We start from the raw sequence: 13,207 nt of genomic DNA on the forward strand, positions 1-13,207 counted from the left end.
GTTACTCACTTACTGTTTTCCTACCTGTAAGACGTACATACTCACCTTGACATTTCTGGCAAATCGGCCTATTCCCCTGGTTGTCACCCTCACTGTTGTCTGGTTCCGAGACTGCATTCTGCACCAACTAGCCATAAGCTTTCACTTTGAGGATACAGTAAGTCGGATTTTTATTGGGAAAGCTTCACTTCACTGTGTGAAAAAACCTGCATACACCCAAGATCTGCCACCTGCCTTTTTTTTTTTTTTATAAGTCTACTAAGTTTGCAAATCTATTTAATTTAATGGCTCATCCAATTGCGCAAATTATATATAAGAAGCAAAAGTCCTTTCATTCCAAGGAACCTAGAATCACATAGAAGGAATGACCTGCTTACAACAATAAGGTACCCCTCATGTTTTAGTGTTATGTTAATGTTAAGTGAAAATTGTACAATTGTTGTTACCCAATTAAATGGAGCAATATGAGGCTTGGCTGTTTTAATAATGTAATGAATAAACAAATACAAATGACTAATACATTTGGACTTTTACTTTTTATATTTTAAAACTGCATAAAATGTGTATTTCAATTTGCAGTCTTTGGTCCTTTGCAGAGAGAATTCCATCAAGCCTCCTCCTTTGTACCAGAAATTTCTAACTCTCCAGTTTTGAAAGAGACGTATTTTCTGAAGGTCAGGAACTACACAGAGTTTACTTCACAGCAGAAAACACATCCTTTCAAAAGGATTAATTAGTGTATTAGATTATTGGAACATCCCTGCAGTATTGTACTTTAATTGTATGCAAGTGAGACAGAGTTGCATTCCTGTTACAATATATATGATATATCAAGAACATGGCAAAATATAGCATGTATTTACAAATCATATCACCACATTTGTAAATGTTTGTTTTAGAAGACGACCTGCCACTGTTGAATTAATGACCAGTGCATGGCAGTACTAGTTCAGAGTACAATTCTTACTTGGGAAAATATAAAAATTGAGTTTCTGAAAAACTAAAAGTTAAATCCAAGAAAATAGTGTCAAGAGCACTCAATTCTTTTTGTTTTCGAGTGTCTGAAAAAAGATTGAGTTAAATAGGAATTGTGAAGTGCAGGAGAAAATGTAGAGTAATATTTCCACAGGTAGCTGGGTTGAGAGACTGCTACTCGAGTGAATGTGGGTGTATCTGCAATCTTAGCAAAACCATTATTCTATTTGTTTGTTGTTTACTTCCCACATCCTGAACACGTGATCTGAAACATGTTGGGTACAGTAGTACATAAACATAAATTGACTTTGTCAGAGGAGGCATTATGCCAATGTCTTTAAATTGTTACAATGCAGCAGCGGAACGGCCCATTAGACTTGTTGCGCAATGCTCTTGTAGTGGCGAGTCCCACGGCTGCTCACTGGTTGAGGCCCCTCAGTCTTACTGGTCTTCTTGAATAGGCAGATTTAGTGCATTGTTGAATTTAGCAGGTATTTCATTTTCTAATCAGACTCAAATTTTAATGGTCTCCTAGTTAGAGAATCTCAGGGGTCATGTATTCTAGCTGGGTTATCTTGAATCCTGTGCAAGTAAAGCCACAACATCAGAAGAGTCCTTTGCAGACTGTTAAACGCCTTCTAGTTTCTGGCATCTTACGCAGATTACATCAGTTTTGTTACAGTTGATTTTGATTTTTTTCGCACCATTTTGTTGTTAGTATTAATTTTTTATGTACGTAAAACTGTATACAGAAATCTGCTAAGGCATAAGCATTGTGAATTTGAGGAGTTGATGAGTCCCTCCTAATGTAGTTGTTTTATTTGACTTTGTGTATCATACATGACGTTCCTATTACATTCTCTCTGATGTACATCCCACCACCAACTATGCCATGACATAGCAGTAGTCATGGTTGACCTTTATGGCTTCACGTAAACCTGGGTTTTGGATCCCTTGGGCTTTCCAGACTGATAATGTAGAGGTACTTTCCTTTAAGTGTCACTGAATTCCACACCCCCATGTGATTTCAAATAAAAGCCACACCCTACATATTTAACACATTTTAAAGCTTTAATTCCCTATGTTGTTGCTCCTTTGGGTCTTGGTTTCTTCTAATTTGTGTTGGTTGACAAGATTAGATTGCTATTATATTTCTGGTTAGGTTTTTCACTTTGCTTATTTCTTGCTAGTGAAAGTCTGGAGGGAATACAGAGACATGGAAGCCTGCTTCTAATTAGATACGGGAGGAAAAACGTAATTTATTGTGCAGTGAAAACCATTTACAAATGTTTACATTATAGTTTCAGATGGAAACCTTTGGAAGTGGGAGGTGGGTGGAGGGTCGAGAGCATTTTGCAACAGGTGGAAATGATGTAGCCTCTTGGAACGAAGTAGAATAAGGCCAGGTAAGCTATTCTGTATGTGCTGGGAGTCTTTTACTGCCTCTTGTGGTCTGCCTAACAAATGCTGCTTCTTAGTTCTTAGTGTACTGGGTGGTGGTTAAGAATGTGATGTTGCTTTGTCTGTCGGCTTGGCACTGCTGATGGGTCAAGAGTGGGCAAAGAGGACACGAAGGGAGGGATTATCAGGAAATGTAAGAGATCCCTTATTAAAACTTGATTGAATTTCAGTGTCAACATGGGGGAACAAATGTTAAGGTGCTCATTGTCCCTACCAACGTATGTAAATCTCTGAATGTGGTGAGCACTAGTGTTAAGTTTTTGTTTGTCATTCAGAAACCTGCGATTGATAGATTGAGAAAGTGAAATTGACAACAGGGTAGAGTTCTCCTGGTATATCAGTGAGTGGTCTGCCTTGAAGTGGTCAGCAGCACCAGTGGTCATCTGGCTATGTCTCCACTAGATGTAAAGGCAATGGAAGGATTTCTTTCCCACAAATTAATGGATGTAGATGTAGAATGGATGTAGACAAAATGTGATCATGCATCGATCACAAATTATGAAGCTTCTGACACTTGCATTGACTGCCCTAATTCTTCTAGACCGCTACACTTCACTTGATGAGAGATCACAAAACATTTATTCCTGACTAACAGATTTGGCCCATAAAGAATCCCCACGAGTTGATGAAATCCTTTGTCCTAATTCTTTAAAACCGATTACTGGAGAAGGCGACCTTTTCAAAATATCCCAGTTGTTTGTAGTGTTTTAGGGATTGGCCATATCCACCCAACTTGTTAACATTTGTAACACCTCCGTTTTGTTCTCTAAGTTATTATGGTATTCCAGGCTCAAGATACTGGCACACAGCATTTATATCTTCATGCCTGCTACAACAGAAAACTTTACAGTACTCTAGGTGTTAATAAATGGACAATAACAAGCTAATCTTTATTGTATATCACTTGAGACCATGTTGCTGATATTTATTGGTACTGTAAGGAAAATGTGGTCCTACTGAATAGAGCTCCTTTTAATTGACATCTGAATGATGAAGGAAAGTGAATTTGTAATGTTGCTTTAACTAAACAGAATGAAACCTCAAAGTAGTTGGGCTAATCAGTTCAACAAACACAAATACTAAAATAAATGTTCAAATAAAAATGCCTAGGCTTTAATGCTTACTAGCACCAGCCTGTAGCAACAGAGCAGTTAACATTTGAAAATGTAATTGGCAGTTACAATAAAAGGGACAACCGTACCAAAAAAGTATGAAAAAATCCTGTTTGGTAACCAAACACCCTGGGTTGAATTTAAAGTAGTGACTGTTTTATCATTTGACCCAAGTATATCGACCCACATGCCCCCATCATTCTAGGATGAAATAGTTTTTTGGCTATTGTCACCTTACCTCAGGGTTCGTCTGTTCACTCTTTTACATGCATGTTTACAAGGTTCCATGTATTTTTCTCCTGACTAATAATTACTTTTAGGTTTTATCCCGGGTAGATAATTTTGGAAAATTAGCTGTTCACACAGGATGCCACCCCAAACAAGGGGTGATTTTAGAGAAAGAAACTGGCCCCTTTTCTTGATCTGTTTCCTAATGTCAGTGTGGCTCTGTCTTTGGACTAGGTTGTCTTGTGTATGGTGGAGCTTGACACTCTGGATTTGCTTGTGAGTCTTGGGGCAGAGCTTCTGGTAAACTAAGACCTCAATCTGAAGATTCTTTGAAATTTTACTAGCAGAACATCTTTAAAAAATGTCATCTCCATAATGCGGCCTAATAATGGTAAATCATTTTGTGGAGTAAATTCATGGACGATCGTCATTCAGTGAGACACAGATATAGCATCCTTTTACCATTAAAAATATCATGTTTAATTCATTTGAGTATTTGGACATTCTGTTTTGGGGATGGTACTGCTATGTAAAGCCCCCTTAAATCGTAGTCTCCCATTTTCCTTTTTTCAGCATAAGAATCTGTCTTGTGGGTTTATAGAGATTAGATGTCTGTCTCTGCCTGCATGATGCAAGCAGCTGAAGCCTCCAGATGCCAGACAATTTCGGGTTTTCCCCTAGACTGGCGAGGGCACAGTGTAATAACTGTGGTCTTTGAGGTTTTATTTGCAGCTCTTCATCCATATTCTGATGTAATAAGGATTTCAGGAGTGACAAAAATAAACCCTGTGATTTTTATGTTGCTGTGTCTTTATGTTGTAGTTTGTTTAGTCCAGTGCTGCTATTTGTAGTTGTCTTTATTTGGAGACTGAAGATCTAGACTTGATCTATATGCTCTTGAAAACAAAGGGAGCTTTTTACAGATTTTTACTCCCAGTTAATTGCAGTTTTTGTTTGATCACTGTAGGCGGAGTTTCTAGTCTACTGAGCTATCTATGCACCCATAGGCATTCTGGAACAACATTTAGGACTGACCTAGAGATGATAGGAAGGTCTGTAAGAGGCTGGGCGACACCAAACTCCTAGAAAGTGCTAATTGAGGATAGAAAGAGAGTTGCATAACCCAACCTTAAAGTGAAAAGAAGCCCTGGGGAGAAAGATTAACATTCCTCAAGTGCCCTCCCTTCCCCCAAGTAGTCAGAAGCTCTTGAAGGTGCTTTTTATTTTGGAAGGGATCCTTTCATCTTTTATTCAAAGTTTGAAAGCTTGTAGTCACAGCCACATGGCATTGTCTGTAGTAAGCTGTCAAACTTACAGTTACTGGATGTCTTGTTTGTCAATTATGTTTTTATGTTTACTGTTCTTAGCCAGATAGTTTGCAAGTGTTTGTAAATATGTCTGCTTGTGTAGTTTCTAGGTTTGTCAAATGGTGCTTGGTTGTGGTATCTACTTTGTGATTTCATGTTGGGTTGGCTTCTGGGTCATGAGTGGGATAGTAGGAATTCCTGAAGCATACACTACACATTTTTAAACCTATTGAATTCATAGGCTTACACATGCTATAGAGGGATTAGATATACTATTAGTTTCAGTATTCTACCTCCCTTAACCCTGCCTCCTCCCCTCACACTTTACTGTTTGGCCTGTCCTCTTGTTCCGTGTTCTTGGTCAGTCTATCATTCCTCAGTTAAACTACGTACCACTAGCCATGCTTCAACCTGCTTTCTCGGTGTATAGTGAATCCCACAGTCTAGAAACTTGCTTTTCCCCTCTGGTCTTGCTGCCGCTTCTTCTTGGCAGCTTCTTTAGCTTGATGGCGTCATAGGCGTCAGTGTACCAAAACGATATTGATAGCGGCAGCAGCATCCTGCACCTGACACCTGAATGTCATCACAGTGTTGGTCGCCTGGCACTCCCGCAGCCCACCAGCAGTCTCCTTACAGCTGAAGGAAGAGGGGACGGGGAAGCTATGGAAACTACACGTAGTAAACGGGGCTCTACAAGCCAATTTGTTTTGCTGCCTTCTTGACCCCTGAGAGCGATGGCAGCAGAGTCACTACCAGGGGTACTAAGGAGGAAGCCAGAGTAAGCATTGGCCTTTTTTAACTGACATCCATGAATAGCTTTCCCTCAGCTCTACATGGGTTCTGACACCACAGACATCTAAACATGTGCTTCCTTGTGGGGCCGTGTTTTTCCTCTCTGGTGCATGTCATTTAGTTTTCCTCTAAAATGTATTCCTGTTCCCACTACTAGCCTGCTGTGTCAAACTTTGTTTTTCCATTTACACCCTTTACATCCATGGCTTAAGGGTTCAGACAACATCCTGGCCTTTGGCAGTTTTTTTCCCGCTTATACACCAAAATATTAAGTTTGGGACAAGGCACCTCTTGAGTATTGCTAATATTTGTCTCAGACTGTTTTTCTTTTGTTCCAAAACATCTCTCGAAATATGGATGAGCCACAAAATGTAATTTGAGATTTTATTACATGATGGCACTATAGGAGATCCAGCTATCTCCCCAAAGTATTGGCATGTTTGTACTCTGTGTCTGCAGATTTTCATGTCTAATTCTTGTAAGTGTTTCCCGTCTTGCTTGTATTTGTAAAGCCATGTTCTTTTTGTAGGTGTGGTGGTGGTAAGGGTCTTGATTTTTAGAGTTGCTGATCATGTGTGTTTTTATTCACAGGTGTGCACCAGGTTATGTGGGTGATCCTTCTCGGGGACAAGTCTGCAGACGTAAGATTTTCTGTGTATTTGTATAATGCTCTGCTTAAAATGTTTGTTTGTGCAGGCTTGTGGTATCGTAGGGGACACCAGAATGCTGTTGTCTGGCACTTCACTATCCTCACCCAGGGGAAATTGCTGCCGTCTTTTGCTGTGGTTATTAAGTGCTTCTATAATATTCCACAGTTTTGTGCCAGCGTACAAAGATAATGGCCATGTGCAGATTGACTAAAGGTATCCGAATAACCTTTCTCTCCCTGGTGCAGATGTGTGTACCAAACATTCACTCAACCCTTTATTCCTTGTCTTACGCTTGGTATGGGCATAAAATACATGACTTGAAAGGTGAACCCAGTAGTAAGGTAGTGAAAGCTCCTAATGCTTTCCCTACTGAGTTCAGTGATTGAGCCTTTCCCCAGCTACACCTGGTGCGTTGATGCTCATAGAAATTTTCACCTGTAGACAGGTTCTGCGCTGCTCAACCAGGGCCTCGTCACTGGTTGTGTTTTTGGTACATGAGGTGAGCACATTCTGTTAGTCTAAAGGTCCTACTCAAAATCTTGCTTAAAAGAAGACTAATTTTTGCACCCTGTTGGGTTGTACCTGGGAATACGGCATGATGAACAGTTCTCTGCCGTCAGAACGTGTAAAATAGATGAAGAAATAAACTCTGTTTTTCGTTTCCAGCCTTATCTTTGATTGCCTTTAATGTGTGCTTTTAGTGTAAAATTAAGCTGGGATGGTTGCCAGAGTTTAATATTTTCTGTCTGATGGGCTGTAGAGGTTGTGCTTTTTGTGTTTTTTGGGATTATAATCTTCCAACCTATTTGGCTGACATGGATTTCAGGATCCTCACCAGCAGGCTTTGATAAGTGTGGCCGATAACTACTTCCAGTATTGCTTAAGGTTCCCTAGGAAACCTTTTGGGTGATCACTACTCGGCTGTACCTCCCCAGCACCACACAGGTTCAACTTTTCTCCCGTGCTCATCTATTTTACCACTTATTCTTATTTATCATACACACTTGCACCCAAAGACATACAGGTGCTAAGACAACTGTGGATGGTAGAAAGGTGGTCACATCTGGGAAACAAGGCATGTCAGTGGTGTAGCCTTAGCCCCCGCGGTACACTGTGCAGGGGTGGCGGGCCTTAGGACTGAGAGCTCCTGACTGCGTCCGCCGGGGTCCCACCTGCAGGTATTTAGCAAGGAGGGAGGGGGGGTGCCTTTCGAGTTTTGTGACGCCACTGAGACGTGTAATACTATTGAAAATTTTCAGCAGGGGCAGCTCCTCCATAAGGGTGGAGGAGCATCATTCAACATACCCCCCCCACCCCCTCCCGCCAGCTGCAAGACCTTTCAGAGAAAACAATAATAAACTGTTTATTATGGTTTTCTTTGAAAGGAGCAGGGCCACAGGGTATGAATGTTTGGTTAGCCGTCTCGGGCCGGCCAAACACACATGCACACAGGGCTCTCCTCAGCCCAGCAGCACGTTGTTGGGCTGGAGAGAGCCTGCACAGGCTTCAAGTCTGCCTGGGTGTGCCTTGTCTGTGCACTCCCAGCCAATCCTGATGCTTCTTTGAGCAACGTCAGGATTGGCCGCAGGGCAGGCTGTGGGATCCTGTGCCTGCACCAAGAAGACAGAGGAGTGGAATGGCGAAGAGGTAAAAAAAAAATTCTTTAATTTACCTTTTATTCCCTTCACACGCTGCCACCACCGCCCCTTTTGCGCCCTGCGAACCACCACTGATTTTCAGGGGTGAGTTTTCTAAAGAGACAGGCATAGAACTTTAAAACATCCTTCACTAAGATGTTCTTAATGATACTGGAGATGCAGCAGAGGTAACTCTAAGAGCTCGGAACTGAAGAAGAGATCCACCTCTAGGCGTTAGTGTACAAAACATGTGTATCAGAGAACCTTAAATTGAATCCTGACTTTTACAGGGAACAAAGCAAAGGAATGCCTTGCCACTGAAACATGATCAAATGTAAGCATCTCGGTTGGTGGCCATAAAAGCTGTGCTCTGCATAAGCTGCAGGTGTGGTCATCGTATTCCAGCAGACACATATAAAGGGCCTTCGGGTAGACCAGTTGAAACCGCAAGAGTACTTCTCGGAGTGCCGAGTGATAGTCTTTCTAACTTACCACAACTGTGTGTCATGTCGAGGATGAAAGAAGGGAAGTTTTCTTTGAATGTGCGAAACATATTTCCTTAACCTCCCCACATGCAGAAGACTTGCCTTTTCATGCTTTTCCTGCCATAGCTACTGTGATTTTTCAACCAGAGTTTAAAAGTCTTGGATTCCCACTGGAAATCCTGTTAACATTTTAATTACAATTCATTTTGCTGATATTTTCTGGGCCTATCTTGGAAACATTACCCAAACACAGGTTATTCCCATGGCAATACAAAGCATTACGTGCATCCACTGGTTGTGGCTGCTGTATTGTTAGATGTGTTGCTAGTGCTGAATATATTGCATTGACCATCTCATGAGTGGCCTGTACCACACCTGCAGTGGCTGGGTGAGCGCCTGTTTCAGCATTTATGATACAATCATATGTTTTTAAATCATTCCTGTGTTTGTAATTATTCATATTTCAAAGGTGTGGATGCACACTGCGGGTGCATCTAATGTGGCTACTGTCGTCTTTCCCAGTTGTGGATTACCTACTTTCCAACCTCACCATCTGAACTAAAATTCTAGTTTTTTGATCTCTTTGGGAATTAGACACATGAATGAAACCCTAAATACTTAAGACCAATCTCTGAACGATTACCCATACTCAGAATACTTCCACGCTAAACTATTGCAACACCTGACTGAAAGAAGCTTGTCACCATCTTTTAAAACAAAAAAACTTCCAAGCCCTTCAAAAGTCAGTCTGCCTGATGCAACTTGTCAAGACACTTCTAATAAAGAAGTAGTAACCGTGCAAGCTCCTGATTCTGTTACATAAATAACAAGGTGGCTACATATGAGTAACCTCTTGCCCTGACTTAAGGTTGAAGACCCTGGCAGTTGTTTATTTGAACTTGCCATCCTTTAAATTCTTTACTGTTTCCAATTAAAGATCAGTGGTTAGTGCAGGGTTTTGCTGGATAGCTTTACTTCTTTATTTCAGAAACATTAATGATGTCATTCCTTTCACAAGACACTGCGTTTCCTGGTCAGTGGAAGCTGAGGGTTTAACCAAGACTAATAAAACAGTAGAAACCCATCTGCAGCCTCAGGGAATGCACATGCTGAACTCTTTTGTCAATTGACTGATAGATTGTGGGATATCTTAACTGACCAAGCCTAGCCTTTGGGTTATTTTAGCCTCTTCATAACTTAGTCCCTCATTATAAACATAGCGGTCTGGGCCACCATCGGTATGGCGACCCAGACCGCCATATAATATTTGTGGCAGAACCGCCACTTCTGTAATCCTGCCACCGGCAGGCTTCGACCACCAAGCAGCCTGGCAATGGCGGAGATACATATCTGACAGGGCAGTGCTGCAAGCAGCGCTGCCCACCGGATAATGTTCCTGGTTCCACCAGCCGTTCCATGGTGGTTTACCCCTCTAGGGAAGAGCTGGTGGAATGGGTGCCTCGGGGCCCCTGTGCACAGCCCAGTCGCGCATTTCACTGCCCATTTCACTGGCAGTGAAATGCGCAACAGGTGCTGCTGCACCCGCTGCACTGCTGCATTGCCACTGGTTCCACATGGACAGTGTACAGGCCCTACATTCAGCTGGGCCGGCTGGCAGAAACACTGTTTCCACCCGCCGAACCAGCTGAATGTACACTATGTGGCCGGCGGGGTCTTCTGCACGCTGGCGGTCTTTTGTTGACCAGCAGTGCCGAACTCGGCAGGTTTTCCCGCCGAGTTCATAATGACCCTTTAGTCTTCACTTTACTGTGGCTTGTCTGGACATTGCTCTAGGAATGTTCTTTACATGCCAGAAGACAGCTCAAATGGCAAGCGTAGGAAAGTGCCTCTTTTTCACGTGGTCACTCCCACTTTCTGCTCACTGGTACTGATGGTTTTGATTGGAAGTGCAGCGGATCTCTGCTAACGAGGCCCCAGTGCCAGTGCTATTTCTTTCTTCCAATTGGCAAGGATTTTAGCACTGCTATAAGCCCCTGGTAGCCAGGGCATGAGTACTAGAGAGGGCCCCCAAGGGCTGCAGCATGTATTATGCCACCCAAAGGGGACCCCTACTAATATTGCACATAGACTGCTATTGCAGGATGCGTGAAATGGTGCAAACCATTCCATAAACACAACACTTCAGTGTCCACTCCCACTGCATTTAATATAAATGTAAGTCACCCTTACAGCAGTCCTTAAAGCATGAAGGCAGGGTGCATTATATTACGTGTGCGGGCACATCTGCATGAGCAAATTGTAACCTTGTGATGCCTTGTTCCATTGCTAGACTTTGCAGGTGCTCAGGAGGCCATTTTGAGAACATGTACTGGACACCGGCCATTATGAGTTACCTAGCTACATGACGGCTTTACTGAAGATGCCGGTGGTTGGTATCAAACACCTCATCTTAATAAATCCATACTGATTCCTGTAGCATATGTATTATGACAAGCACCCAGAGGGCACCTCAGAGGTGTTCCCTGGATCCCTTCCAGTCACTTGGTGTGCTGGCTGACTAGTAGAGTCCAGCCTGCCATCACAGATGAGTTTCTAACTCACTGCGTTTTAGAGCCTGTGCTCTGAGGCCAGAAACAATGTCTGCCCAGCGGAAGGTGGTCACACCTCCTCCAGCAGGATGGCTAGTGAATTTAGCATATCAAAGCCTTCTGCCTTTGATATGCGACCATGACTTCTCACCAGACCTGAGGAAGCCACCCCTGCCACGAGGCCCATTTGGCACCAGAGCAGACAGTAAATTAGATAGTCAGAAGGTATGTCACACTTACAGGCTAGATACACTTCTAAGGTGGGCCACCTGAAGTTAACAGCCGAAGAAGGGCTCCACCATCTTGTTTCGGTGAAAATAGAGATTTCTGGGTCAGGATTATGCCCACCTCCCACAGAAAGTGGTAATATAGGGGGTGTAGCCACCCTAGTGGTGAGTAGTCCATTGGCTACTACCATATAGTCGCCTAAATTGAGCATTCAGGGGTCCCCCAACACCAGACTGACAAGTTCGACTTCCTAGGAGCTGAAGAAGGACAATGAAGAGATGACACTGTGAGAACCAAGGACCTGCACAAAAAGTGGTCAAACCCTGCTGTGCTGCTTGCGCCTTAATGATTGCAAATACCTGACCTGTCCTGCCGCTGTGCATCTCCCCAACACTTGGAGGACTGCCCAGCACTTCAACAACCAGCGATCATCTCCTTTGGGGTGGAGGAGCCACCCCTCTGCATCTGCAGGCACCAACTACATCTGCCTGGATTACGGTGTTGTTGGCCATCAGGCCCACAGAGGGAGCAACACTTCAGGAGGAGGTTTTTGTGGCTCCAGGTCAGCCCTGCCTCTCTGCTGAGTTTCAAGCTGCTGGACCCTCGAGGAGCACCCATGCATCAATGCACTTGGTACCGGAGCACCTGCAACAACCAAGCCTTGCTAGTGTCCAGCCTCTAACACCACAACCGCCCAAACCGACCTGAACAGCAAAGACTTCAGGACCAACGAAGCTCACATCGAGAGTGGCCCTGCTGTTGTGTTTTCCTCCTCTCTACAGGCCGAACCAAAAACCGTGAGAGCCCACAACTGGAGTGTCAGTTACTCTGATGGAGAAGGCCAAGGGACTTCCCTTTCCAGAGAACTGTCGCTGTCTTGTGTGTCGTGCCTAAATGTATAATAATGCTGAGTTTATTTCCAGCATAGTTGGGTACATTGGTAAAGCCAGGATAAGATGTGAAGTCGTGTGTCTGCCCGCCCCAGTGAATTACTCACCTGTCACGTGTACTTAAATAGCATGTATTGTGACTGTTTTAAAGCACTCTAATATTTTCGTTTGATTTGAATAAAAACAACAACAACAACAGACTTAGATTGTGAGCCCGACTGTTTACCATAGGTCTTTAGGTCTTAAGTCCCTTTAATTTCATTGCAGTGCTGGGATCATTCATGCCATACATTCTTATCTTCAAAGGTGCTATTAGTGAGCAGTGAGGGCCCACTGCCTCCAGGGAGTGCTAGCAGGGTTGGAACTCGCAGTCAGTGCCACCGTAATAAGGCCCAGTAAGCAATATTCGGGATAGATATACATTTTAAATGATGCCTGATTTGGAAGAGTGAGCTATAGAACTGAATATCAAAAATGCGTTCCCCTGATCAGTTTCTGTTCGTGCAATACCTTGGATCACAATTAAGCATGAACACGGCTTATTGATTGCACAAAACTGTGGACCTAGAGCAGACTGAATCTGTCGCGACAGTGCCACCTCGTGGTAGTTACTAGAACGGCAGCATTTAAGGTTCAAGAAGCAAGGGCTGCAGTTTCCTCCAGTAGTCGGATGCGTTTGCTGTTCAAGGAACAAATGTGGATATAGGGTTTTAATGAACCGACGCAGCCCGACAAGTAAGCCTAAATATTGAGCCTTGAGCTGAGTTTTAATTAATCATAGAGTGAGCCCCCCGAGCAGAACATAGCTCCCTCTGGAGCATATGAAGAATCTGTACTGTTGCGTGGGAATTACTATGCAAGAGCTTCCTGCAAGCGTTTGCTACATCCATCAC

General features: G+C 43.2%; 1 protein-coding gene across 7 annotated transcripts in view; it reads left to right on the forward strand.

Moving 5' to 3' along the window:
• The window catches only part of HSPG2 (heparan sulfate proteoglycan 2), a 933,800-nt gene that overhangs the window by 378,175 nt on the left and 542,418 nt on the right, over positions 1-13,207 (forward strand). For all 7 annotated transcript variants that reach the window (XM_069240056.1, XM_069240057.1, XM_069240060.1 and 4 more), the window contains exon 31: positions 6,467-6,516. In XM_069240056.1, the coding sequence (XP_069096157.1) occupies positions 6,467-6,516 (50 nt within the window). The remainder of the gene's footprint in view (positions 1-6,466; positions 6,517-13,207) is intronic.

The sequence above is a fragment of the Pleurodeles waltl genome, chromosome 6, assembly GCF_031143425.1.
Source record: "Pleurodeles waltl isolate 20211129_DDA chromosome 6, aPleWal1.hap1.20221129, whole genome shotgun sequence".
Classification (NCBI taxonomy): domain Eukaryota; kingdom Metazoa; phylum Chordata; class Amphibia; order Caudata; family Salamandridae; genus Pleurodeles; species Pleurodeles waltl.